The 24,134-nt window shown below is 43.6% G+C and overlaps 1 protein-coding gene across 3 annotated transcripts in view; it reads left to right on the forward strand.

The window, feature by feature from the left end:
• The window catches only part of LOC144696132 (digestive cysteine proteinase 2-like), a 440,777-nt gene extending 417,836 nt beyond the window's left edge, over positions 1 to 22,941 (forward strand). For 2 of the 3 annotated variants that reach the window (XM_078567471.1, XM_078567473.1), the window contains 4 exons: positions 5,799 to 5,890; positions 7,228 to 7,389; positions 20,782 to 20,971; positions 22,364 to 22,941. In XM_078567471.1, the coding sequence (XP_078423597.1) occupies positions 5,799 to 5,890; positions 7,228 to 7,389; positions 20,782 to 20,971; positions 22,364 to 22,551 (632 nt within the window). In that variant the 3' untranslated portion in view covers positions 22,552 to 22,941. The remainder of the gene's footprint in view (positions 1 to 5,798; positions 5,891 to 7,227; positions 7,390 to 20,781; positions 20,972 to 22,363) is intronic. The other variant, XM_078567472.1, reaches the window with a different exon arrangement.
• Positions 22,942 to 24,134: the final 1,193 nt, after the last annotated feature.

Here is a 24,134-nt window from a genome sequence, read left to right on the forward strand (position 1 = left end):
TAGTTGATGTAGTCTGCATGGACTTCAGTCAGGCTTTTGACAAGGTCTCACATGGGAGACTGGTCAAGAAAAGAACCATGGGACCCAGGGCAATTTGGCAAATTGGATCCAAAATTGTCTCAATGGCAGGAGGCAGAGGGTGATTGTTGAAGGTTGCTTTTGTGAATGGAAGCCTGTGTCCAGTGGTGTACTGCAGGATTTGGTGCTGAGTCCCTTGCTCTTTGTAGTGTACATTAATGATCTAGACATGAATGTAGGAGGTATGATTAGTAAATTCGCAGATTACATGAAATTGGCAGTGTGGTAAATAGCATGAAGGAAAGCCTTAGCCTACAGGACAATACAGACAGGCTGGTCAGTTGGGCAGAATAGTGGCAAATGGAATTTAATCCTAAAAAATGTGCGGTGATGCATTTTGGGAGGACTAACAAGGCAAGGGAATACACGATGAATGGTGGGACTGTAGGAAGTTCAGAGGATCAGAGGGACCTTGGTGTGCATATCCATAGATCCTTGAAGGCAGCAGGACAGGCAGGTAAAGTGGTTAAGAAGGCATATGGGACACTTGCCTTTATTGGTCAAGGCATTGAATACAAGAGGAGGGAGGTTATGGTGGAGCTGTATAAAGCGTTAGTTAGGCCACATCTGGAGTACTGTGCGCAGCTCTGGTCACCACACTATAGGGAGGATGTGATTGCACTGGAGAGGGTGCAGAGGAGATTCACCAGGATGTTGCCTGGGCTGGAACATTTCAGCTATGAAGAGAGACTAGATAGCTTGGGGTTGTTTTCCTTAGAGCAAGAAGGCTGAGGGGGGACCTGATAGAGGTATACAAAATTATGAGGGGCATAGATAGGAAGAAACTTTTCCCCTTAGTGGGGATGTCAATAACCAGGGGGCATAGAGTTAAGGTAAGAGGAAGGAAGTTTAGAGGAGGTTTGAAGAAAACTTTTTCACCCAGTGGGTGGTGGGAATCTGGAACACGCTGCCTGAATGGCTGGTAGAGGCAGGAACCCTCACAACATTTAAGAAGTATTTAGATGAACACTTGAAATGCAATAGCATACAGGGCTACAGGCCAAGTGCTGGAAAATGGGATTAGAGTAGATAGGGGCTTGATGACCAACGTGGTCATGAAAGAGACATAAGGGTCTCTTTCTGTGCTACAAAACTCTATGACTCCAAAATTAAAATAAACCTTGTTCACAAAATTATTATTTAACTGGACCTTTATTTTCAACTTACACTAATGTTAAAACTTAGCTTTTTGCATCCAGTGTGCTGCCAATTTATCCAAAGCAATACTTTGTCCCTCAGCTACACTGCCCTGTCTCTCTTAGATGTTCAGCACCTGCCAACAATGCCACAGGCTGCAGTTCCACCATTATCATTCACACCGACCTATTCACAGTACCTTCACTAAACGCCCTTGCTTCTCTATTCTACATTTCAAATGCATCTAATTGCACCCTCTCACCCCCACAAAAGTCCTGCTGTCCTGCCACCTAGAAAAAAAAGGCTTGTATTTATATAGCGCCTTTCATAACAGTAAGATGTCTCAAAACACTTTACAGCCAATAAAGTACTTTAGAAATGTAGTCATTGTTGTAATGTGGGAAACATGGCGCACAGCAAGCTCCCACAAACAGCAATATGATAATGACCAGATGAGATGTATATTGAGGGATAAATATTGGCCAGGACACTGGCGAGAACTCCCCTGCTCATCTTTAAAATGATGCCTTGGGCCCCGTATTTCAGGAAGGATGTGCTGGCCCTGGAGAGGGTCCAGAGGATGTTCACGAGAATGATCCAGGAATGAAAGGCTTAACATATGAGGAACGTTTGAGGACTCTGGGTTTATACTCGATGGAGTTTAGAAGGATGAGGGGGGGATCTGATTGAAACTTACAGAATACTGAAAGGCCTGGATAGAGTGGACGTGGGGAAGATGTTTCCATTAGTAGGAGAGACTAGGACCCGAGGGCACAGCCTCAGAGTAAAGGGAAGACCTTTTAGAACAGAGCTAAGGAGAAACTTCTTTAGCCAGAGAGTGGTGAATCTATGGAATTCATTGCCACAGAAGGCTGTGGAGGCCAGGTCATTGAGTGTATTTAAGACCGAGATAGATAGGTTCTTGATTGGTAAGGGGATCAAAGGTTACGGGGAGAAGGCAGGAGAATGGGGTTGAGAAACTTATCAGCCATGATTGAATGGCGGAGCAGACTCGATGGGCTGAATGGCTTAATTTCTGCTCCTATGCCTTATGGTCTTACGATCTTTTACATTGACTTGAAAGGACAGGTAAAGCCTCAGGTTAATATTTCATCCAAAGGACAGGACCTTTGACAATGCAGCTATTCCCACTGCACTAGAATATCAGTCCTGAATTTGTCAGCTCCGGTCTGAGAGTGGGACTTGAACCTTTGACTTTCTAACTCTGAGGCTAGCGTATTACCAACTAAGCCACAGCTGACACCATGAAGTACATGACTTCCCATACACCTTGCCAGCTATGTAACATTGAGTTATTATGTTTCCACATCAGCTTCTATATTATATAATTTTAAAATTGAACCTATTTAAACTGACTTGTTATGGAAAAACAATGGTTTTGTTGCCTGTTTACTGAAGGTTATCGAATTGTACGTTTGACTGGAATTTGAATGCAAACAATTCACTGCAGACGCCTCCATTAAGTTCTGCAAGTTGTGGCATTGTAAATGTTGCAGTTTGTTAATATTGTTAAATGCTGTAATACCAATAAATATCTTTTGGTGGTGCTATGGGCTGTTAAAAGTCGCAAAGAAAGAATTGAATAATCACATGTCCTCATGCCAGCCCAAAACGATTCACCGCTATTGAAATAATTTTGATCTGTTGTCACTGTTACCATGTCAGCAAATACAGCAAAGTTCCATGAATAACAATGAGGTGAATGAGGAGTTAATTGGTGTTGATTTTGGGATGAACATTGGCTCGAATACCCTCCTCTTTCAGTATGTACCAAGGGATCTTTTTATCTTTTCATGGGATATGGGCTTCGCTGGCTAGGCCAGCATATGATGCCATCCCTACTTGCCCTTGGGAAGGTAGTGATGAGCCTCCTTCTGGAACCGCTGCAGTCCATGTGGTAGAGGCACACTGACACTGCTTTTTAAATCCACCATCACAAGCGGGCAAGGCTTTAGCTTCATGCCTCCACCATCTCTGACAATGCTGCAGTCCTGCAGCATTGCACTGACGTGCCAGTCTAGAATACGCTGAAATGGTCTTACAGTAACAACCAGCAACTTCCAGCACCACGCCCTGTAGACTTTACCAACCTTTCTGAACTCTGGCAAACACCAGAATTTCCCAAAACTCAGCAAGGGCCAGTAAAAAGTAATGTGTGACTAACCTTCAGGTTGAATGGCGATGAATTTAACTAGCGCAGATACAGGGCAGCGGGTCCTTACTGCAGCTGAATGCATGTTCAGCTGTGTGTGTTTAAGAGAGATTGTTTACTAGAGCGTTAAAGTCGAAAATAGCATCAAATCAGCTTTAGACACTGCGCCACAATCTGTCCATTCTCCATGCTTCTGGTAAACACACATAACACCCGCCCTAACGTCCTCAACAACATAGCATGTGTGAGCAGCACCAGAGGTGGGTGGGAGAGGTGTGGATGCCATTTTTCTCCAACATTGGCACCCATAGCCTTGAAACTACCAGAGTTACAGAGCTGAATCTTGCAGCCTTTACGTCTGTTTAAGATGACCAATACTATTTGAAGAACAAATGTACATGGATCCTGTGAGGAGGGGTTGAATGGCTCCCCTCATTTCCCTCTCTTTGTTTGACCACAACAGGTTTTTTTTTGCTTAAAAAGGATATACTTGCCAATTCAGTGAGTACTTAACTGTTTATATGCTTCGATCATAAAAGAACCAAATGGACAGGTTTTCTTGAGCTTAAAGAGGTTAGCTTTATTAGACTTAAACCAATCTAATTAAAGTAATAAAAATATGCTGCACCTTTCACACACTTGAAATTCACACACACACACATACAGATTACAGAGTGGGGAAGGACAGGTTGGAGTCCGTTAAAAGGAATATTCAGTCTGTAGTTTGAGGACACAGTTGGCATCAGACTTTCCTTCAGTGGTCCCGATGTTTCTGATTTAAAGGGGTAGCTGGCTGATTTGGTTGTTCTCCTGGAGAGGGTATTGCTGGGCTAAATTTCTTTAAAGAAGCCTCTGTTTGCAGCAAGAGTGTCCCTGTGATCACAGTCGGCAAACAGGGTTTGAAGCTTGCTAGGTAGGTTGGAGAGAGAGAGGGGGAGGCAGGAGGGACCCCACTTGGGTCTTCTCTCTCAGCTGCTTGTCTTCAGTTCAGATGAGAAAATATGTGCTTAAAACATATGAAGTGTTGGCTTGTCATGTGACCTTCCTTCCCCATTGCCGGGGGATCCAAATAAAGTCATTGTCCATGTTCTCTAAGGGTAGCTTGATTAGTTCATGCCTGGAAATCTATCTTAGCCAAACTGCCATTGTCCAAATGATTAGTCTTAATGGTCCATCTCCAACAGTTGAATACCTCAGATGATTGCCTTAATGCCTTGTTAATGGGACAGGAAATATGTGGGTCTTTCACATTCCCCAGGAGATCATTGTCTTTGGTGGGTTTTACAGACTTGCTGTCTCCATTCCAATGGATTGGAATGTGGGATGTACAGTGATGCAAATTTGGGTAGCTATCTTTGGCTACGATCTCAAGTCACCTTTAGTCTGTGTTTTAATACCAAACTCAAAAGCATTATGAACTGTTAGGAGGATAGTGTAGAACTTCAAAAGGACATAGACAAGTTGGTGGATTGGGCGGACAGGTGGCAGTTGAAGTTCAATGCAGAGAAATGTGAAGTGATTTATTTTGGTAGAAAGAACATGGAGAGACAGTATAAAATAAAGGGTACAACTCTAAAGGGAGTGTAGGTGCAGAGGGACCCGAGTGCATGTGTGCATATGTCAGTGAATATGGCAGGACAGGTTGGGTGGTTAATAAAGCATATAGTTTCCTGGGTTTTATTAATAGGGGCATAGAGTACATGAGCAAGGAGGTATGTTGAACTGTACAAGACACTAGTTTGGCCTCAGTTGAAGTATTGTGTCCAGTTCTGGGCACCACTCTTCAGGAAGGATGTGAAGGCATTAGAGAGGGTGTAGAAAAGATTCATGAGAATGGTTCCAGGGATGAGGAGCTTCAGTTATGACGATAGATTGGAGAAGACAGGACTATTTTCCTTAGATAAAAAAGGTTGAGAGGAGATTTGATAGAGGTATTCAAAATCATCAGGGGTCTGGACAGAGTAGATAGGATGAAACTGTTCCCACTCGTGAAAGGATTGAGAACGAAAGGACACAGATTTAAAGTAATTAGTAAAATAAGCAATAGTGATATGAGGAAAAACTTTTTCACATGGCGAGTGGTTAGGGTCTAGAATGCTGTGCCTGAGAGTGTGGTGAAGGCAGGTTCAACTGAGGCATTCAAAAGAGAATTAGACTGTTATCTAAAAAGGAAAAATCTGCGGGGTTACGGGGAAAAGGCAGGAGAATGGAGCTAGGTAAGTTGCTCATTCGGAGAGCCGGTGCAGACACGATGGGCCAAATGGCCTCCATCTGCGCCATAACAATTCTGTCATTCTGCAAAAAAGCCTGTTTTACAATTCATGTTTCCAGCTAGTGGATTAAGAATCATTATTTGACTTAAGCACACCTTCATGACACATACTAATTTTGAACCGTTTGTCTGTCTCAGGAACAGTGACCCCTGTCAAAGATCAAGCGGTTTGTGGGTCCTGTTGGAGTTTTGCTGCAACTGGTGTTTTGGAAGGAGCACTCCATCTCAGGGTGAATAGTGCGTTTGGGAAATGATCAGCAATGCAGCTTGTTGGATAAATCATAGAATGAGTTTTATAGCGGCACACTGGTATTGAACGTTAATGCAATGACATTCAGTCGTGCGGAGCAGGAATAACTCAGGTACAAGCCTTCATCTGCTCAATTCCTGAGCTGAGCAAAGTCAGGCAGGGAAGCACAAGTTGGCAGCTCAGGTGCCTTGGAATGGGTGCACCGTAAAGTAAGTGTGAAGATCCGCTTCTGGACAATTCATAGGACCTCCTATTTTCAGGTGTGAGGTGGAATTAGTGACAGGCTGAGAATTGGCTATGTATCTGCTTCCCACTCCCCACTACCCCCCACCCCACTCCCCACTACCCCTCACCCCCCTCCCCCATTCCCCCCCGCAACCCATCCTCCAGGCATCAGGGCAGATGAGTGAAGAATCATGAGGTGAAACATACTCAGAATAAGCTGCAAAATAATTAAAGAGCTGTCTTCTTTTTTCACAAAGAGCAATGTCAGTAAAAGTAAATCTGCTCTTACTGTTTCCAGTTGATTGGAGTAACTAGGCTGTTTAGAAACTGAACAGATAAAAAGAAAACTTTTCAAATGGAAATTGGGTAAGCAGCTGAAGGAAAACAATTTACAGCCCAACGATGAAAGAGAGGGAAAGTGGAACTAGCTCGATGGGCTGCGTGGCCGCCTTCTGTACTGTAAACATGCTATAATTTTATGAAACCTGAAATTCTGAAATTAGACAGAAATAGATGAATTTACACAGCAAACCTCTCACTAACTGAAAAGAGACAGGTTAGTAATTTAACTGTTTGGAGGCTATTCACCTGCCTTGTTTGATGTGTACACTGCGTTAATGAAACTATTGAATAGTTCATTTCTCCGTTCATAGAAACAAAAGCTGTTAGCACCATTAACATTTCTGAGACAGTTAACCATTTCCTTTTAGTTAAAAGACAAATCTTTGAGAAAAATTTGAGCTGCTTAACTTCATCTCACATTTGAACTGCTGGTTTTGCCTTGTTATTTCCAATTGAATAGAAGAACAAATGAATGTTTCTCAATTTCCTCTTTTGACACTGAGATGGAAAATGTAAATGAATAAATACTGTACTATAATCTATAAAAAATACCATTAATTCTGTTGGAAATGGGCTAATTTGGTACTAGTGCTGGTATTTCTGTAGTTTTCCTAAACAGTCTAATACTGATATGAGAATAGAGTACTTAATTCAATGTTTCCTAAAAGCAATTGTTTGAATAAACAACTCCAACATTATTACTGATAAACTAAACTCAATGTTTAAGTTGTCATCTCTTTTTCATTTCAGACAGGAAATTTAATTCCCCTTTCACAGCAAATGTTGATAGATTGTACCTGGGGCTTTGGAAACCTTGGGTGCGATGGAGGATTGGAATGGCAGACATTTGAATGGATCATGAAACATGGTGGAATTGCTGCTGCAGAATCGTATGGAGCTTACATGGGACAGGTCGGTAGTGAGGTTTCATATGTTTAATCTGTGTTACCTTTCACCTTGTATTGGTCAGCTGAAAAGGTCCTCAGTAAAATGCATTTGGTAAGAGATGAAAGCATCATTTCCTTTCATTATACCGTTTTCCAAGCATCGCGACTTCTGGGCATGATTGTCTTGATGCTACCCAACTAAGATATTTTGTTGAACACCGAGCTGTACTTTTTACAGCTTGCCCTACCCAAACTGCTACTGTGGCAGTATGACCCTTATTACCAAATTACTCTATGGCCTCTTCCCACTGCTCATCCTACACCTTCTCCTTTGAGCCCCTCATTCAGTTCCACCTCTAGTTCTTTTTCTAAAATCATTGTGGTCCCACCACCCCGTCTCCCCAAACTCCATCCTGAGTTTCTCAACAAAATATCCTCTTCTTTTCGTCCCTCAACCACTCACTCATTGTTGGAGATTCTAGTCTTCATCTTAACTTCACCTTTACTGTTTCCTGCGAATTCACCACTCTCTTGCCCTACTTAAGTCTGTTCCTTCTTAAAAAGCTCTGACTCATATTCACTGACCTGGACCATCTTCTGCAGCCTCACTCCTACTATTATCTCCAACACCAACAATGCTAACTTTGGCCACTTCCTTCTATTCCTAACCACCCATATCTCTCTGCCCTCTTCTAAGTCCAATTTCTTCTGCAACTGTTCTTCAACCAAAATAAAAACTTCCGTGTTGCTTGCAACTATACCTTCAAACGTCCATCTGTCTAGCCTTTGGTCCTCCACTCACCATCATACTTCTGCAACAATAGATTTTCTCAATCAGTCTCTCACCTCCACCTTCCATCCTTTTGCCCCAAGAAACCTTCACTGTCTCACAACAACACATTTATATAGTGCCTTTGGAGTGGTAAAATGTCCCAAGGTGCTTCTTAGGATTTTAATCAGATGCAAATTGATGGAGTCAAAAGAGAAGGCATTAGGTAACCAAGCATTTGGGCAAAGAGGTAAGTTTTAAAGAGGTGCAAGCTTGAGTGTAGATGGTTCACAGCCGGCTTAGTCATACATTGCCAAATATGGCTGGACCATACAAAGCTCTATAGGACCTCGCTGTCCTCTGCCAAAGTCAGCCAGTATCTACAATCATTCTGGAGGTTAAAGATAGCCACAGGCTTCTTTTATCCAAAACCAATTGTTTCCTTAAACCCTCTTCCTTGTATTCTCCACCATCATCTCCAACAACAAATACGAGGAACTAATGAACTTCTTCAGCATGAAGACAGAGATCACTTATTCAATGTCTCCACTGCTGACTCCCTTTCCCATCCTGACTAAACTATATCTTATTCTAATATCCCTAGCTCTTTCCTTCCCTAGCATCTTTTCCATCCATCCCATTTGTATTTTTTCTAATATTCATTTATGGGATGTGGGCGTCACAGGCTAGGCCAGCATTTATTGCCCAGCCCTGGTTGCCCTTGAGAAGGTGGTGGTGAGTTGCCTTCTTGAACCGCTGCAGTCCCTGGGTGTAGTACACCCACAGTGCTGTTAGGGAGAGAGTTCCATTTTTTTCTCTCACCATCATCATCATCATCAGCCCTTGCCCAAAAAAGTATTGCCGTCAATCCCTCTGTCCTTGCAAACTATTGCCCCATCACCAAGTTGCATTTCCATTGAAAATTACTTGAAAATGTTGTTGCTGCCCAAATACGTGTTCGCCTTTATCTTGATTCCTTCCATTAGGTTTCCACCCCTTCCACAATATTGGAAGAACCCAAACTCACCCAACAACATCTGTTACTGTGACCGTGTTAAATTATGCTTCTTTGTTCTCCTCGACTTCTTTGAGCACTCAAGACAATGACTATACCATTGTTCCCTGAGCCCTTTCCTCCATTGCATTGGTTGCTTGTTTGATTGCATTGTTACCTATCCATTTGTAGCCACAGCATCTCTAGCAATCTTTCCATTCTCACATCATTGATTTCAACCTTCTCCCCAGCCACTGCCTTGGGCTGAACCATATGATTCACAGCCTTGATGTTTTAATTGGTCCTGAATTGACCTTCCAACCCCATGGCACATTTTTCTACTTTATGGATGTTATTTAAATACATTCTGTTGTTGGTGGTAGTCTATGGTACTAAATCCTAATATTCATCCAAACCAGCAGATGAGAATACAGTAAATCTCTTTCTCCCTCTTTGTGTAGTGCCTTCATTTGTCCAAGGGGTGTAAATCATGGCTCAATGATGCCATGATATCACAGTGGGGCAAGAAGGAGAGGTAGGGCCCAATGAAGTACCTGAGCTGGTGCAGAGATTGAATCCACACCATCAGAGTTAATGAGCACAATACACCTAACATCTGAGCCAGCCTGACCATTGTAAATCAGAAGCACTGAACAGATTGAGGAAGGGGAATTTGTAGATATTGAGATCCATTTAATTGCTGCCCAGTTGTTGCTGTGGATGTAGTGCTGTGTTTAGACCTGAATTATGTAGGCATCTGCTACATTCAGCTTCCAAATGCTATTATGATACAGCCGGTGGTAAGGGCTGAATTGTTCAAATCCCAGAGGGAAACTTGAAACAACTGTCATAGCCCATTTTTTGAAATTTGTATGTTTCAAGATGCAGGCTTTGAATTCAGTAGTAATAAGACCATTGAGTCTCAAGATGCTTTTTATAAAACTAAATTAAACATTTATTAATAGAAGAAAAATTGTAAACACATACATATGTCTATAAAATTACTACTATAATAACTACAAAAATACCCTAATCAATCTGACTCTCAGTTATACCCCTGATAAGGCAGCAGTAAATCTTATAGATTTAAACAGATCCCTAGCAAAGCACACCCTGGACAGGTGCATTCAAAATGAGTTTCTTTCAGTTCTGGGTCCTTGCAAAAGCATCTTGGATCCTAAAATGCCTCTACCTTACACATAATCTCCTTTCTCCTTTATACACATCTTTCTCTTTGAATGTAAATTTTCCATTGTATTACTGGGCTTTTAACATTACCTCTTCTAATAATAGCATCTTTTCATCCCACCTATTTTATTAGTAAGTTGAAAAAAAAACACATTGCTTGGCATCTTCTAGCTAGGTGTAATATTTCACTTACAGCCTTGAATATTTTCTTTCAACAAATGCAAATTTACACTTTACCTTCTCCCCTCCATACGTTTACCTAATTACCATCTCAAAACTACTGTACATCAAAGCACCCAGACTAGCTGGCTTTAATCCAATTAAGACACACATGGGGCTGAATCTTCGGCTTGGTGAATGGGATTGGGGCCCACTCGCCGAGGCATAAATTGATGTGGGGTGACATCGGGCGTGCGTCCTGATGTCACCGCACGTCATTTAGATTTTCAGTTCGGCGGGCGTGTAGCTGAGTCAGCTGTGCACCCGCTGAACTGTTAAAGGCCTGTTAAGGCCATTAATGAACTAATTAAGGCTATTGAGATGGCTGCCCGTCCAACCTTAAGGTTGGCGGGGGGCAGACGAAGAGCCCAAGCGGCCTTCGCATTTTTCATGGAACCTCAATCACGGGCGGGATGAGGTTTCATGAAGGGTTCATAAATTAAATACATTTTTTTATTAAAGTTCATTGACATGTCCCAGCTCATGGGACACTGTCCCATGAGGGGACATGACTAAAAAATTTTTCTTTTATTAAAATCTTTGGAACTTAAACTAATCTCCCTGAGGCAGCTCTGTGCTCTTTTGCACGCGTGCCACAGGCTCCGACTCAGGGAAACCCACCCCCCCCACCCGCACAGGGAGCGCTCAGCGCTTCCTGGCGTGCATCACACTGGGCGGGCCTTAGTTGGCCCGCCCACGTAAAATGGCGGCACGGACCCGATCGGGGGCACCGATCAGGTCCTCACCCGCCTGCGCCCACCCTCCCACTACCCTCCCTGACGGGGGGAAAATTCTACCCATAGACACACACATAGAGACCCCACTAGAACCCTATATTTTAAAAAATAATTTCCAATAACATTATGGACGTTAATATCTCTTCTATAATTAAGGTATTAATTTGCTAAAATAATGACTCTACAGTATATACATTTGTAATATGAAAGCTTGATTGAAGAATGGTCGGATTTCAACCTGTTCAATAAATTCACCTAGAGGAAGTTTAAGATGGTAACACTATGGGTTATTCAAAGTGTTTGAAGCTCATTACAGAGTTTCTGACATTTGGGCTGGAGCAGGAGCAGACATTTGAAATATTTGATTTCAAGTTGAAACTTCTGTGACGATTTAAAGACAAATTAGCCTTCTAGAGAAGCATTGTTGACACATCATTGGAATAAGATGAGACTGGGGCAAAAGGTGAAAAACAAACATAAAAGGAACAAGTTCCCCTTCAAGAGCCTCGTGATGTAACGGCATTGTGACATCAGGGGATCTCCCATGTGACCTCTCGCTTACATCCCGTAGCTACAAAAGAAAATTACAATTACACAAGCTAAACAGAAATATGTGAGACAAGGGTGTGTGGTGGATGCTTTAGATAGACTAGTGGAGACCAGCCACACAGCAGAGGATGAGGAGGAGAAGGGAGTCTTGTAAAAAAGGAAATTCCATGAAAAACACAAAGCTTTCTTTAAAACCTGGCAATAGTTTGAGCTAAAGTAAGCATGACAAATACCATCAACATCTATATCATTTGGAGTTCTCAAGAAATAGCTGTGAGCCATTTTGAATGTGCTCTCACTGGGAAAAATAGACTTTTGCTTTCAAGGTGACAGGAGAAAAGAAGGGACTGCATCAATTAACGGGCCCAAGTCATCTACTGACACATTGGCGTAAGGTTTTCATCACTTGTAATAACAAGAACCTGGTTTGATTTCTGAAGTTCGTTGCGGATATAATTGAAGAGGGCAATGCATTTATGGAACTTCCTCCAAATTGTGAGTAGGAGGGTAAAAATTGGGAACAGAATAGTGCCTGATTTGTGATAAAGCCACAGGAATAGTAAAAAATAAAAAAGCATAATACTGAGGATGCTGGAAATCTGAAATAAAAAGAGAAAATGCTGGAAATACTCAGCAGGTCTAGCATCATCTGTGGAGAGAGAAATAGAGTTAACCTTTCAGGACAATGGGCGGAATTTTCCCAGAATTGCACTAAGTGTGGTAGCGGCGGGTAAAATGGAGTGCTATCCGCCAAGAGAAATGGCAGTTTTTCACGCCGTTTTGTCCCAAGACCGCCTCATTATTTATTCATGCCCACGAAGCACGCCGTTTCCATGGCAAGTGGGCTCTCATTTGCCCGCCCGCCATCACCCCGCTGTTGCATCACACTGGCCGCCATCTTTAAAAAGCAGCCGCCAGCAAAGCGCTCATCGCCACCAGCTCACCACCGCTGCCCGGGAGACATGGCCAGTAAAGCAAAAAAAGGTTGCAGCCCCCCTGCTTCAACGATGGGTCCCTCGAGCGACTGCTGGATGTTGTGGAGGCCCCGCCGGGATGTGCTCCACCCCACACTCTGGCTGCAGGATGGGCAGTAAAATCACCAACCCGGCTTGGGAGGCGGGGGCAGCGCAAACACCCTGCAAAGGAGGACAGCCACCCAGTGCTGCAAAAGGATGAATGATCTCTTCCATTCCGCCAGGGTAAGTCACTCTTCTCATCACTCCCAACTTACACACTCACAAACCCCTCACATATCCACAGGGCCCTCACTCACTGCCAGTGCAAGGGACATCACCATTCACTCTCTCACAATCACCGTCATTGTCCTCATCCCGTCCATGGGACCACTCACCACCCACACAGGCCAGACATACTTATCATCTGGCCCGGCAGGAGTCCTGATACACTCTCCCCATCTCTGTCCATGCAGGACAAACTGGCTCACAACAGGAGGGAAAGGTCACAGACCGGTGGATGGATGCCGGAGATCAAAGTTCTGACAGGATTCGAAAACAGAGCCATCCAACTGGCCGGCGATGACCGGGACCGGTCCTGTGCTGACGGTGAGGTTGGCGCTGCTTTACCAAGTGAGGATCCAGCAGTGCAACATCCATCAGATAATCATGCTGTGAGTGATGTGTCCTGTTTCACAGGCCACTGCCAGGCACTAATTATCTCCCCGTGCTTTCACAGGCACATCTGGGAAACAGCCGACAGAGTCCATGACCCAGAGCCTCCAATCAAACCCCGAGGAAACCTCTGAAGAGGAATCTGGACCCTCCCTGAAGTCCCGTCACAGCGTCACCCACACCCTCCACCAGCGCAGAGACACACACCTCGGTGGGACCTGGCTTTAGAGTAGCCTCGGGATCACAATCTGGTGAGCACATCGCACTGTCTGATCCACAGCAGGCGGAGGTAGGGACTTCCCAGGTCCCCGGCACTCGGAGGGTTGCTGGAGGCCAGAACGTTGCTGAGTCCGAGTCAGATGAGGAGCCTCTGGACTCGGTCATGTCACCATTGCTGGAGCTGCAAAGGCAAGCTAGAGAATAACAGGAAGGGCAAATGCGTGGCAAATGCAGTATACTGTGGATAAATGTGAGGTTATTTATTTTGGTAGCAAAAACAGGAAGGCAGATTATTATCTGAATGGCTATAAATTGAGAGAGGGGAATGTGCAACGAGACCTGGGTATCCTTGTATACCAGTCGCTGAAGGTAAGCATGCAGGTGCAGCAGGAGGTGAAGAAGGCAAATGGTATGTTGGCCTTCATAGCCAGAGGATTCGAGTACAGGAACAGGGATGTCTTGCTGCAATTATACAGGGCCTTGGTGAGACCACACCTGGAATATTGTGTGCAGTTTTGGTCTCCTTATCTGAGGAAGGATGTACTTGCTATAGAGGGAGTGCAGCAAAGGTTTACCAGACTGATTCCTGGGATGGCGGGACTGACATATGAGGAGAGATTGAGTCGATTAGGATTATATTCGCTGGAGTTCAGAAGAATGAGGGGGGATTCATAGAAACCTATAAAATTCTAACAGGACTGGACAGGGTAAATGCAGGAAGGATGTTCCTGATGGTGGGGGAGTCCAGACCCAGTCACAGTCTGAGGAAAAGGGGTAGACCATTTAGGACTGAGATGAGGAGAAATTTCTTCACCCAGAGAGTGGTGAGCCTGTGGAATTCGTTACCACAGAAAGTAGTTGAGGCCAAAACATTGTATGTTTTCAAGAAGGAGTTAGGTACAGCTCTTGGGGCGAAGGGGATCAAAGGGTATGGGGAGAAAGCGGGAGCAGGCTATTGAGTTGGATGATCAGCCATGATCATAATAAATGGCGGAGCAGGCTCGAAGGGCCGAATGGCCTACTCCTGCTCCTAGTTTCTATGTTTCTATGTTTCTATGAAGGGATGTCCGCTGCAGTCCTCAGATTGTGAGGCACGATGGATGAGTCCGTCTGTCTTCAGGCTGAGGTGACAGTGCCGGCATTGCAACGCACTGAGGTCAACACTGGTAGGATGGCGGCCGCCATGGAGACTTTGGTTCCCTCTTCCTGTGACCCCAGCAGCTCCAGCTCCACAGGCTGAGGAGGGTACCACTGTCACACAGCAGGACCCTGAAAGCAGGCCGGGGCCCACCAAGTGAGTCATCACAGTCAGCAGGCTGCCCCAAACTCTGCTGTGGATGTTCAGGGAGCACCAAGACATCGCGGCAGGGTTAGGAAAGTTAAGTAAAAGTAGTTGCACAGCCTGGGCACGGGTGTCGATCACTTGTACATAAAGTTCATTATTGTTAATAAACTCCTAAGATTGTCTCCCTGTCTGTGGCTCCTTGTTCTGATGAGCAGTGTTTCAGATGTGAAACCTTTCCGCACAAAATAAAAGCAGGTGTCTCAGTCCAGGGCCTCTTCCCTGTGCAGCCTTCAGACCACAGTGATGGTCCAGCTTCACACTCCCTGGACACATTACTGATGCCTGCACCTCGGCGGTGCTGGTCATTGCTGCCTGAATGTAGTGGGCAGGCACCACAGGGTTCTCTCATTCTCTCTGTGTGCTCTCAGCACTTTTAAGGTGGGGCTGGCCCCCATCACACCAGCATCAGCGCCCAGTGATGCTGTGCAACGTGTGCAGTACAACTGCTCCGTGGTCCAATAAAGTAGTGGCGGACTCGAATTCTGTGCCGGGGGGGCGCAGGGGGCGGGGGTAAGGTATGGAGCGCTTGGTGGCCCTTTAGTGCCTCCGCATTGCTTGCATGGGCGGGCAGGCGAGGAGCCTGACACCAATCATATCACTGTGGCTGCGCCTGATCTATCTCAGTTGCAGAGACATGGTCAGTTTATACAGGTGTCCCTAATGCGTGGCCACTTCCCTCACTTACCCTGCCCCCACCTCGATTGCCTGCGCGCTGTTGTGAAACACGTCAGCGTGCTTTCCCGCCGACATGGACGGACGACACAGTGGGGTTCCAAGAGCCTGGTGGGATGGCCTTTTAACTATACGCTGATGTATTACAATTAGCTCCCCGCCGACTGACAGTGGGAAACACGGCTCTCTGTCGGCAGGCAGAGCGGACGATCGGCACCTGCCTTCATGCCACTGTGAAGCAGATTGCGCCAATATTTCTGCGCAGACCACCTATCACACCCGCCGCCAACGGGCTTGGGAAACTCCGCCCAATGGCTTTTCATCATCGAGAAAAGCACTGATGTGCTGCTCCCACTATCCTGTTTTTGCTGATTTAATGTAAATTAATTTCTTCCCAGGGCACAAGCGCCTAAAGTTGATTTTATGTATCATTACAACACCATTAACACATTTGCACATTACGAATAGGAGGGCAAATCCTCTATTGTTCTTTAGGACTATTGCTTTTGAAAATAAAGTGCTAGTTAATGGCATTCGCTTTTCTAAGCTGCACATTGAGTAGTGATGCTAAAACATATTTTATGTTTGCTACCTGCTAACTTGCTGAGAACTGGGAGGCAGAATTAAAGCTTCTCTCTCCACAGATGTTGCCAGATATGATGAGTATTTTCAACTTTCAGATTTTGAGCATCCTCAATATTTTGCTTTTCTATAAAATGCTTTCTCTGATGGCTCCTCTCCATGCTGTAAAGTTCAAGTGTCTTCAGTCTTCACGCATAATCCTTCACATTAGGGATCAGCTCTTCATGGCATAGATTCATGGAGTTTAGAAGAATGAGGCATGATCCCTTATTGAAACATATAAGATCCTGAGGGGACTTTACAGGGTGGATGCTGAGAGGATGTTTCCCCTTGTGGGAGAGACTAGAACGAGGGAACACAGTTTTAAAATAAAGAAGTTTCCCATTTAAGACGGAGATGAGGAGAATTTTTTTCTCTCAGAGGGCCATTGGTCTTTGGAATTCTCTTCCCCAGAGAGCAGTGGAGGCTGGGCCATTGAATATATTTAAGTCTGAATTAGATAGGTACTGGATTGACAAGGGAGCCAAGGATATAGGGGGTAGACAGAAAATGGAGTTAAAGCCACAAACAGATCAGCTGTGATCTTATCAAATGGTGAAGCAGGTTCAAGGGCCGAATGATCTACTTCTGCTCCTAATTCATATGCTTGTATGTTTGTATTTCAGTGTTTGAAAGTTTGCCTTGTTTCTCAGTCAGTTAAACTCAAGATGCAGTTTGACCATAATGTGGTACTTGCACCCCTGCAGCATGCCAATACTATGCCACTAATCTGTACCCGTTGTTTTGTATCTTTAAGCAAGTTTCTTGTCCACAGTCAAGTTTTGTCCTGAAGCCCCACAGCTTTGAAATTAATTAGTAACTTAATTATCCAATTAGTCCCTCACCTTTGATCTTTTCACGTAGCTCGCCCTCCAATTTTATTTGCCCTTCAAGTATTTTTCCAATTCCCTTTTGAAGGTTACTATTGAACGTGCTTCCCCCACCCTCTCAGGCAGCGCAATCCAGATGTCACAAACTTGCGTATGAGGAATTGCATGATTGGTCACTTCCTCAAAGAAACCAAGGATGTTGGTTATGCACAAACTTCCTTTTTTAAAATTCAATCAGGGGACGTGGGCTTCACTGGCTAGGCCAGCATTTATTGCCCATCCCTAGTTGCCCTTGAGAAGGTGGTGGTGAGCTGCCTTCTTGAACCACTGCAGTCCATGTGGTGTAGGTACACACACAGTGCTGTTAGGGAGGGAGTTTCAGGATTTTGACCCAGCGACAGTGAAGGAACGGCAATATATTTCCAAGTCAGGATGGTGAGTGACTTGGAGGGGAACTTCCAGGTGGTGGTGTTCCCATCTATCTGCTACCCTTGTCGTTCTAGATGGTAGTGGTCGTGGGTTTGGAAGGTGCTGTCTAAGGAGCCTTGGTGAATTCCTGCAGTGCATCTTGTAGATGGTACACACTGCTGCTACTATGCGTCGGTGGTGGAGGGAGTGAATGTTTGTGGATGTGGTGCCAGTCAAGCAGGCTGCTTTGCCCTGGACAGTAAGACCATAAGACATAGGAGCAGAAATTAGGCCATTCAGCCCATCGAGTCTGCTCCGCCATTCAATCATGGCTGATAAGTTTCTCAACCCCATTCTCCCGCCTTCTCCCCATAACCTTTGATCCCCTTACCAATCAAGAACCTATCTATCTCGGTCTTAAATACACTCAATGACCTGGCCTCCACAGCCTTCTGTGGCAATGAATTCCATAGATTCACCACTCTCTGGCTAAAGAAGTTTCTCCTCATCTCTATTCTAAAAGGTCTTCCCTTTACTCTGAGGCTGTGCCCTCGGGTCCTAGTCTCTCCTACTAATGGAAACATCTTCCCCACGTCCACTCTATCCAGGCCTTTCAGTATTCTGTAAGTTTCAATCAGATCCCCCCTCATCCTTCTAAACTGTATCGAGTATAGACCCAGAGTCCTCAAACGTTCCTCATATGTTAAGCCTTTCATTCCTGGGATCATTCTCGTGAACCTCCTCTGGACCCTCCCCAGGGCCAGAACATCCTTCCTGAGATACGGGGCCCAAAATTGCTCACAATATTCTAAATGTGGTCTGACCAGAGCCTTATAAAGCCTCAGCAGCACATCCCTGCTTTTATATTCTAGTCCTCTCGAAATAAATGCCAACATTGCATTTGCCTTCCTAACTACCGACTCAACCTGCAAGTTAACCTTAAGAGAATTCTGGACTAGGACTCCCAAGTCCCTTTGCACTCCAGATTTCTGGATTCTCTCCCCATTTAGAAAATAGTCTATGCCTCTATTCTTCCTACCAAAGTGCATGACCTCACACTTGCCCACATTGTATTCCATCTGCCACTTCTATGCCCATTCTCCTAACCTTTCCAAATCCTTCTGCAGCCTCCCTGCCTCCTCAATACAACCTGTCCCTCCACCTATCTTTGTATCATCTGCAAACTTAGCCAGGATGCCCTCAGTTCCATTAAGCTTCTTGAATGTTGTCGGAGCTGCACTCAACCAGGCAAGTGGAGAGTATTACATCACACTTCTGACTTGTGCCTTGTAGATGGAGGACAGACTTTGGGGAGTCAGGTAGTGAGTTACTCATCGCAGGAGCCTGTGACCGGCTCTTGTAGCCACAGTATTTATATGGCTAGTCCGGTTCAGTTTCTGGTAAATGGTATCCCCCAGGATGTTGATAATGGGGGCTTCAGTGATGGCAATGCCATTGAATGTCAAGGGGCAATGGTTAGATTCTCCCTTGTTGGAGTTGGTCATTGCCTGGCACTTGTGTGGCATGAATGTTACTTGCCACTTGTCAGCCCAAACCTGGATATTGTCCAGGTCTTGCTGCATTTGGACATGGACTGCTTCAGTATCTGAGGAGTTGCAAATGATGTTCAACATTGTGCAATCAGCGAATATCCCCAATTCTGACCTTATGATGGAAGGAAGGCCATTGATGAAGCAGCTGAAGATGGTTGGGCCTCAGACACTAAAACTGCACTGGTTATTGTTTACTAGGTTGTTTATAGTATTTAAATCACTATGCCAGGAAACATGTGCATCAGTATTTCAAGGTCATCACAGGATCAAATCATTGAACTGTCCAATTTTTGCATAACTCTGATGTGTTTTTTCTGTTCTCAGAGGATTTGAGAAGAAAGTAATATTGATTTTCAGTCTAGTTTAACTCATTTGAATGTGTTTTTTTTCACAAACTGCTCTCACTCTTATTAGCCACTGGATTTCAAAAATTGGAGCACTGAGTTATATAATTTACTGATTTTTTTTCATCAGCTGTCTTCACTCTCAGACTGCCTGTTTAAAAAGGATAGAGTAAGGAATGGTGAATTTTTTTTGTACATTTATGGGATGTGGGTGTTGCTGGCTAGGCCAGCATTTATTGCCCATCCTTAATTGCCCTTGGGAAGGTGGTGGTGAGCTTGCTTGTGGTTTGGAGGCGAAGAGAAGGAGAGACACATTTAATTGTCAACTGTCAGCATTTTGTGCAGACATCCATTCCTGACCATTCTTTAGGGGAGATGGTGGCGTAGTGGTATTGTCACTAGATAAGTATCCAGAGACCCAGGGTATTGCTCCATGGACCCAGGTTCAAATCCCACCATGGTAGATGGTGAAATTTGTATTCAATAAAAATCTGGAATTAAATGTTTGACGACAACCACGAAACCATTGCCGATTGTCTTAAAAACCCATCTGGTTCACTTATTTTCTTTAAGGAAGGAAATCTGCCATCCTTACCTGGTTTTGACCTACATGTGACTCCAGACCCACAGCAATGTGGTTGACTTTTAACTGCCCCCTGAACAAGGGCAATTAGGGATCAGCAATAAATGCTGGCCTAGCCAGCAATGCCCACATCCCATGCGTGAATATGAAAAAAATCTGAGCCTTAAGAGTGAGCTGATCCTCCATCATCCTTAAATTGCCTCATTATCCACTGTTTGTTGTATCTTTTGTGCTGAAGAAATGCTCAAAGGATATTCAGGCGAGTTCATCATTCCCTGAGTTTTCTCACATTATCGGGCTGAACATTGCGTTCGCAGCCATTAAAAAAAAGCTAATGTATTGTTTGTAGGGGGTCACATTGCTTCATCAGGTATCATCTATTGGATCTTTATAATGAGTAAGTAACAGGCTGAAATCTAACCAAGGGACTGGTTAGTTTGTCATTCTTGAAAATTGGCACCTATTAATTGTGACTGGCAGTACAGTATGATCAGTACAGACCAATCAGAAAGAAGTTGGAACATTCATACAGGCATAGCCTCTTAAAGACAGGACATCAAGTATCAACTACATTCAGAGATTGAGAAAATAAGACTGAAGGTGTGTAATTTTACTTAGATATTTTACCTAGATAAGGAATGGTTTGTTGTCAATGTGAAATAGGATATCTAAGGCCTAGTGGATTGTTTTTAATGGTGATTCCTCAACTTTTCCGTTTTTTCAGTTTACTTTTGTACTTTGACATGATTTTTTTCTAGAATGGATTCTGCCACTATAATCAATCCACATTGATGGCCAAGCTGAAGAGCTACACTAATGTTATTTCAGGGGACAATGAAGCCTTAAAAATGGCCATCTTTAAAAATGGACCTGTGGCTGTTGGGATCGATGTTTCACAGAAATCCTTTAGGTTTTACAGCAGTGGGATTTATTATGAGCCAAATTGTGGTAAGTATTCTAACTTCCACAACGTACCGGTGAAGGGAAATAGAATACATTTTTCTTTGTAATAAACTTCCATATTCAAATAAATATAACATCTTCTATCATTTGAATAATAGTTAACTATTGCTGTGGTGAACATTACTGCTGTAATTATACTAATTATAGGAGTTAGTCTTAATTCATACACAACTGTCAGGTCTTCAAAGATGACAATATCTCTGGGACAACTATTTGAAATGTTTGACTCAGAAATATAGTAAAATGTGTGCTCAAACGTAAGGAGTAGTGTGCTTTATTGATTCTTAAGTACAGTAATTCTTTAGAACCAAATCTGAAATAAACAATGTTAGTATAATGCTTATGGTACTGGGCTAATTATCCAGAGGCCTGGACAAATGATCCGAAGACATGAGTTCAAATCCCATCAAGGCAGGTGGGGAATTTAAATTCAGCTAATTAAATACATCTGGAATAAAAAGCTATTCACACTAATGGTGACCATGAAACTACAGGATTGTTGTAAAAAAACACCTGGTTCTTTAAGGAAGGAAATCTGCTGTCCTTACCCGATCTGGCCTATATGTGACTCCAGGTCTACAGCAATGTGGTTGGCTCTGAAACGGCCTAGCAAGCTACTCAGTTGTCAACCGCCACCTTCTCAGGGGCAACTAGGGACGGGCATTAAATGATGGCTTTGCCAGCGACTCCCACATCCTGTGAATGAATAAACAGAAGTATAAACTGTTATTGGAAATCGGGCGGAATTTTTCCCATTTTGGTGGACTAATTTATCTATGAACCAGCTGCTCTGTTTCTCCATTCTTCCACTAGTGCCCTGCTCCACCTCTCAAAAAAAGACATGTCCAGATTATTAGTATTGCTTATTCCCATCCACATAAACAGTGTAGTTTTCTGCAATCTATCTACATGGATGGCATCAAATGTGAGTATAAAAATGCTCTGATTTTTGTTTGTTTGTACCATGAAATGATGCAATTTGCTAAAAAAAATTTAATTTAGACGCACAGACAAATTTTATGTAAAATAAGTGGGATGGGAGTCACTGGGAATGGGATGGGAACTCACTCCCATGAAGTAGATGAGGTGTAAAGTATAAATATGCTTAAGGGGAAGCTGGATAAACACATGAGGGAGATTGAAATAGGTTATTCTTACAGGAATAGATTGAGTAGGTTGGGAAGAGGCATGGGTGGAGAATAAACATTGGCAGAGGCAACTGAATGGATGGCCTTAATCTCAGTGACAAAGAGGTTATTTGAACTTCTCACACTTATTGTAGGTGAGGGTGGAGTACAGGGAGAAGGTTTTAAGAAGGTGGTTTGCAGTAGAGAAATGGAATGGAAGATTTTTAATGTTCTGGTGTTGCTGTTTTAGGAAACAAGCTGGAAGATTTGAATCATGCTGTGCTGGCTGTTGGTTATGGAACACTTGCTGGTCAGTCGTACTGGCTCATTAAAAACTCTTGGTCAACGTACTGGGGTAATGATGGATACGTACTGATCTCCATGAAAGACAACAACTGTGGAGTTGCTACAGATGCAACTTACGTCACTCTGGAGTAACTGAACAGAAATATGTACAAATGTTTGACTCGTATTGCTCACTCAAATATCATAACATTTGTTCAGAGTTTATTTTTTGCACAGATTATTGCAACAATCTTTCCAGCATGAAAATTAATAACTGAATACAAACTAATAGGGATTTTTCCATAAAAATTAATAAAGTTGAAACTTATATTCTATCACTGATTTCTCTAACTGATGAACTCTTGAACACCATCACACATATGGTTGCAGAGTTTGTTTTCTTCTTCAGTGGAAGTATTTTTGTATATGATGAAGGAGAAACACCTTTGACCCTTACAAGAATCAGTCTGATTATGCAGATACAATACCTCTTATCATTTATGATGTAATACTTTTGCTCTAATAAATCATTGTAGAATTATTCCTCAGGGTTGAGGTCCTTTCTTTCATTTACAAATGTGGGATTGTGTGTAAAATTAACACAACAATTACTATTTTTAAAATTACCTAATATTAATTTGCAACAAAAATGCAATTCATTAATTTTCCAACATCATGAATATAAGATAGTCATGAATAAATCTAATAAGAAATTCAGGAGCAAAGTCTTTACCCAAAGAGCCGTGAGTATGTGGAACTCACTCCTACATGAAGTAGATGAGGTTCAAAGTACAAATGTGCTTAAGGAGAAGCTGAATAAACGCATGAGAGAGAATGAAATAGAAGCTTATACTTATAGGATTAGATTGAGTGGGGTGGGAAGAGGCTTGGGTGGAGCATACACACTGACAAAGGAGTTATTTGAACTTCTCACACTTATTGTAGGTGAGGGTGGAGTACAGGGAAAAGGTTTTAAGGAGGTGGTTTGCAGTAGAGAAATTAAGCCAGGGATGATCTAGTATGATCCTTGAACAGTGAGTAGTTCTGGCAGATGAAAGCAGGACCCAATAGCACTTTGTGTGGTCCAATCAGATCTGGCAGGGATGACCAATTGTCAGCCAGGGTCCTTTCAAGTACTCATCCCCTGGACTTAAGGAAGTGGAGATGAGGGGAGCATCATCCATCAGCTCCATTGATACTCAGCTACACCCGAGCCATGCAATCCCAGCCAGTTCACAGGCCAGTTCATATTTGCAGTTTTTATCACAACCTGACCCTGAGGAGATCCCCTGGGGCATTGGTTAATCCTCACATCAGTGAAATCATCAGACATATAGGAGCCCGAGTGCAGCAGCTAGCAGCACGCCAGTCTCTTGAGCCAGAAGCTCCAAGGTTTGAGTTCCACTCCAGGATTTGCTGAGCACAAAAGGACCCAGCTACTGGTGCAGGCAAGCCAGCATGTATCAGTGCTGGTCTCCAGCTCGAATTAAAGGAGCGGGTTAGTGCATGGAAGGGCGTCTGGCTGTAACAAACCATCAAGCAAATCTAAAAAAAGGTGCCTAACTAAGGGTGATGACCCAGCATTGTGACGATCCCATGTAGCATAGGCAAAGCCAAAAGAGGGACCAGAGTGAAATTATCAGACCCATCTACCAGTAAGAATGCTAACTTAATATTGATGGCGTTTTAAAAAAAAAATCATGCAATATTTTTAATAAACCAGGGTAGAAATTGCC

Source organism: Cetorhinus maximus, chromosome 21 (genome assembly GCF_964194155.1).
Source record: "Cetorhinus maximus chromosome 21, sCetMax3.hap1.1, whole genome shotgun sequence".
In the NCBI taxonomy this organism is placed as follows: Eukaryota; Metazoa; Chordata; class Chondrichthyes; order Lamniformes; family Cetorhinidae; genus Cetorhinus; species Cetorhinus maximus.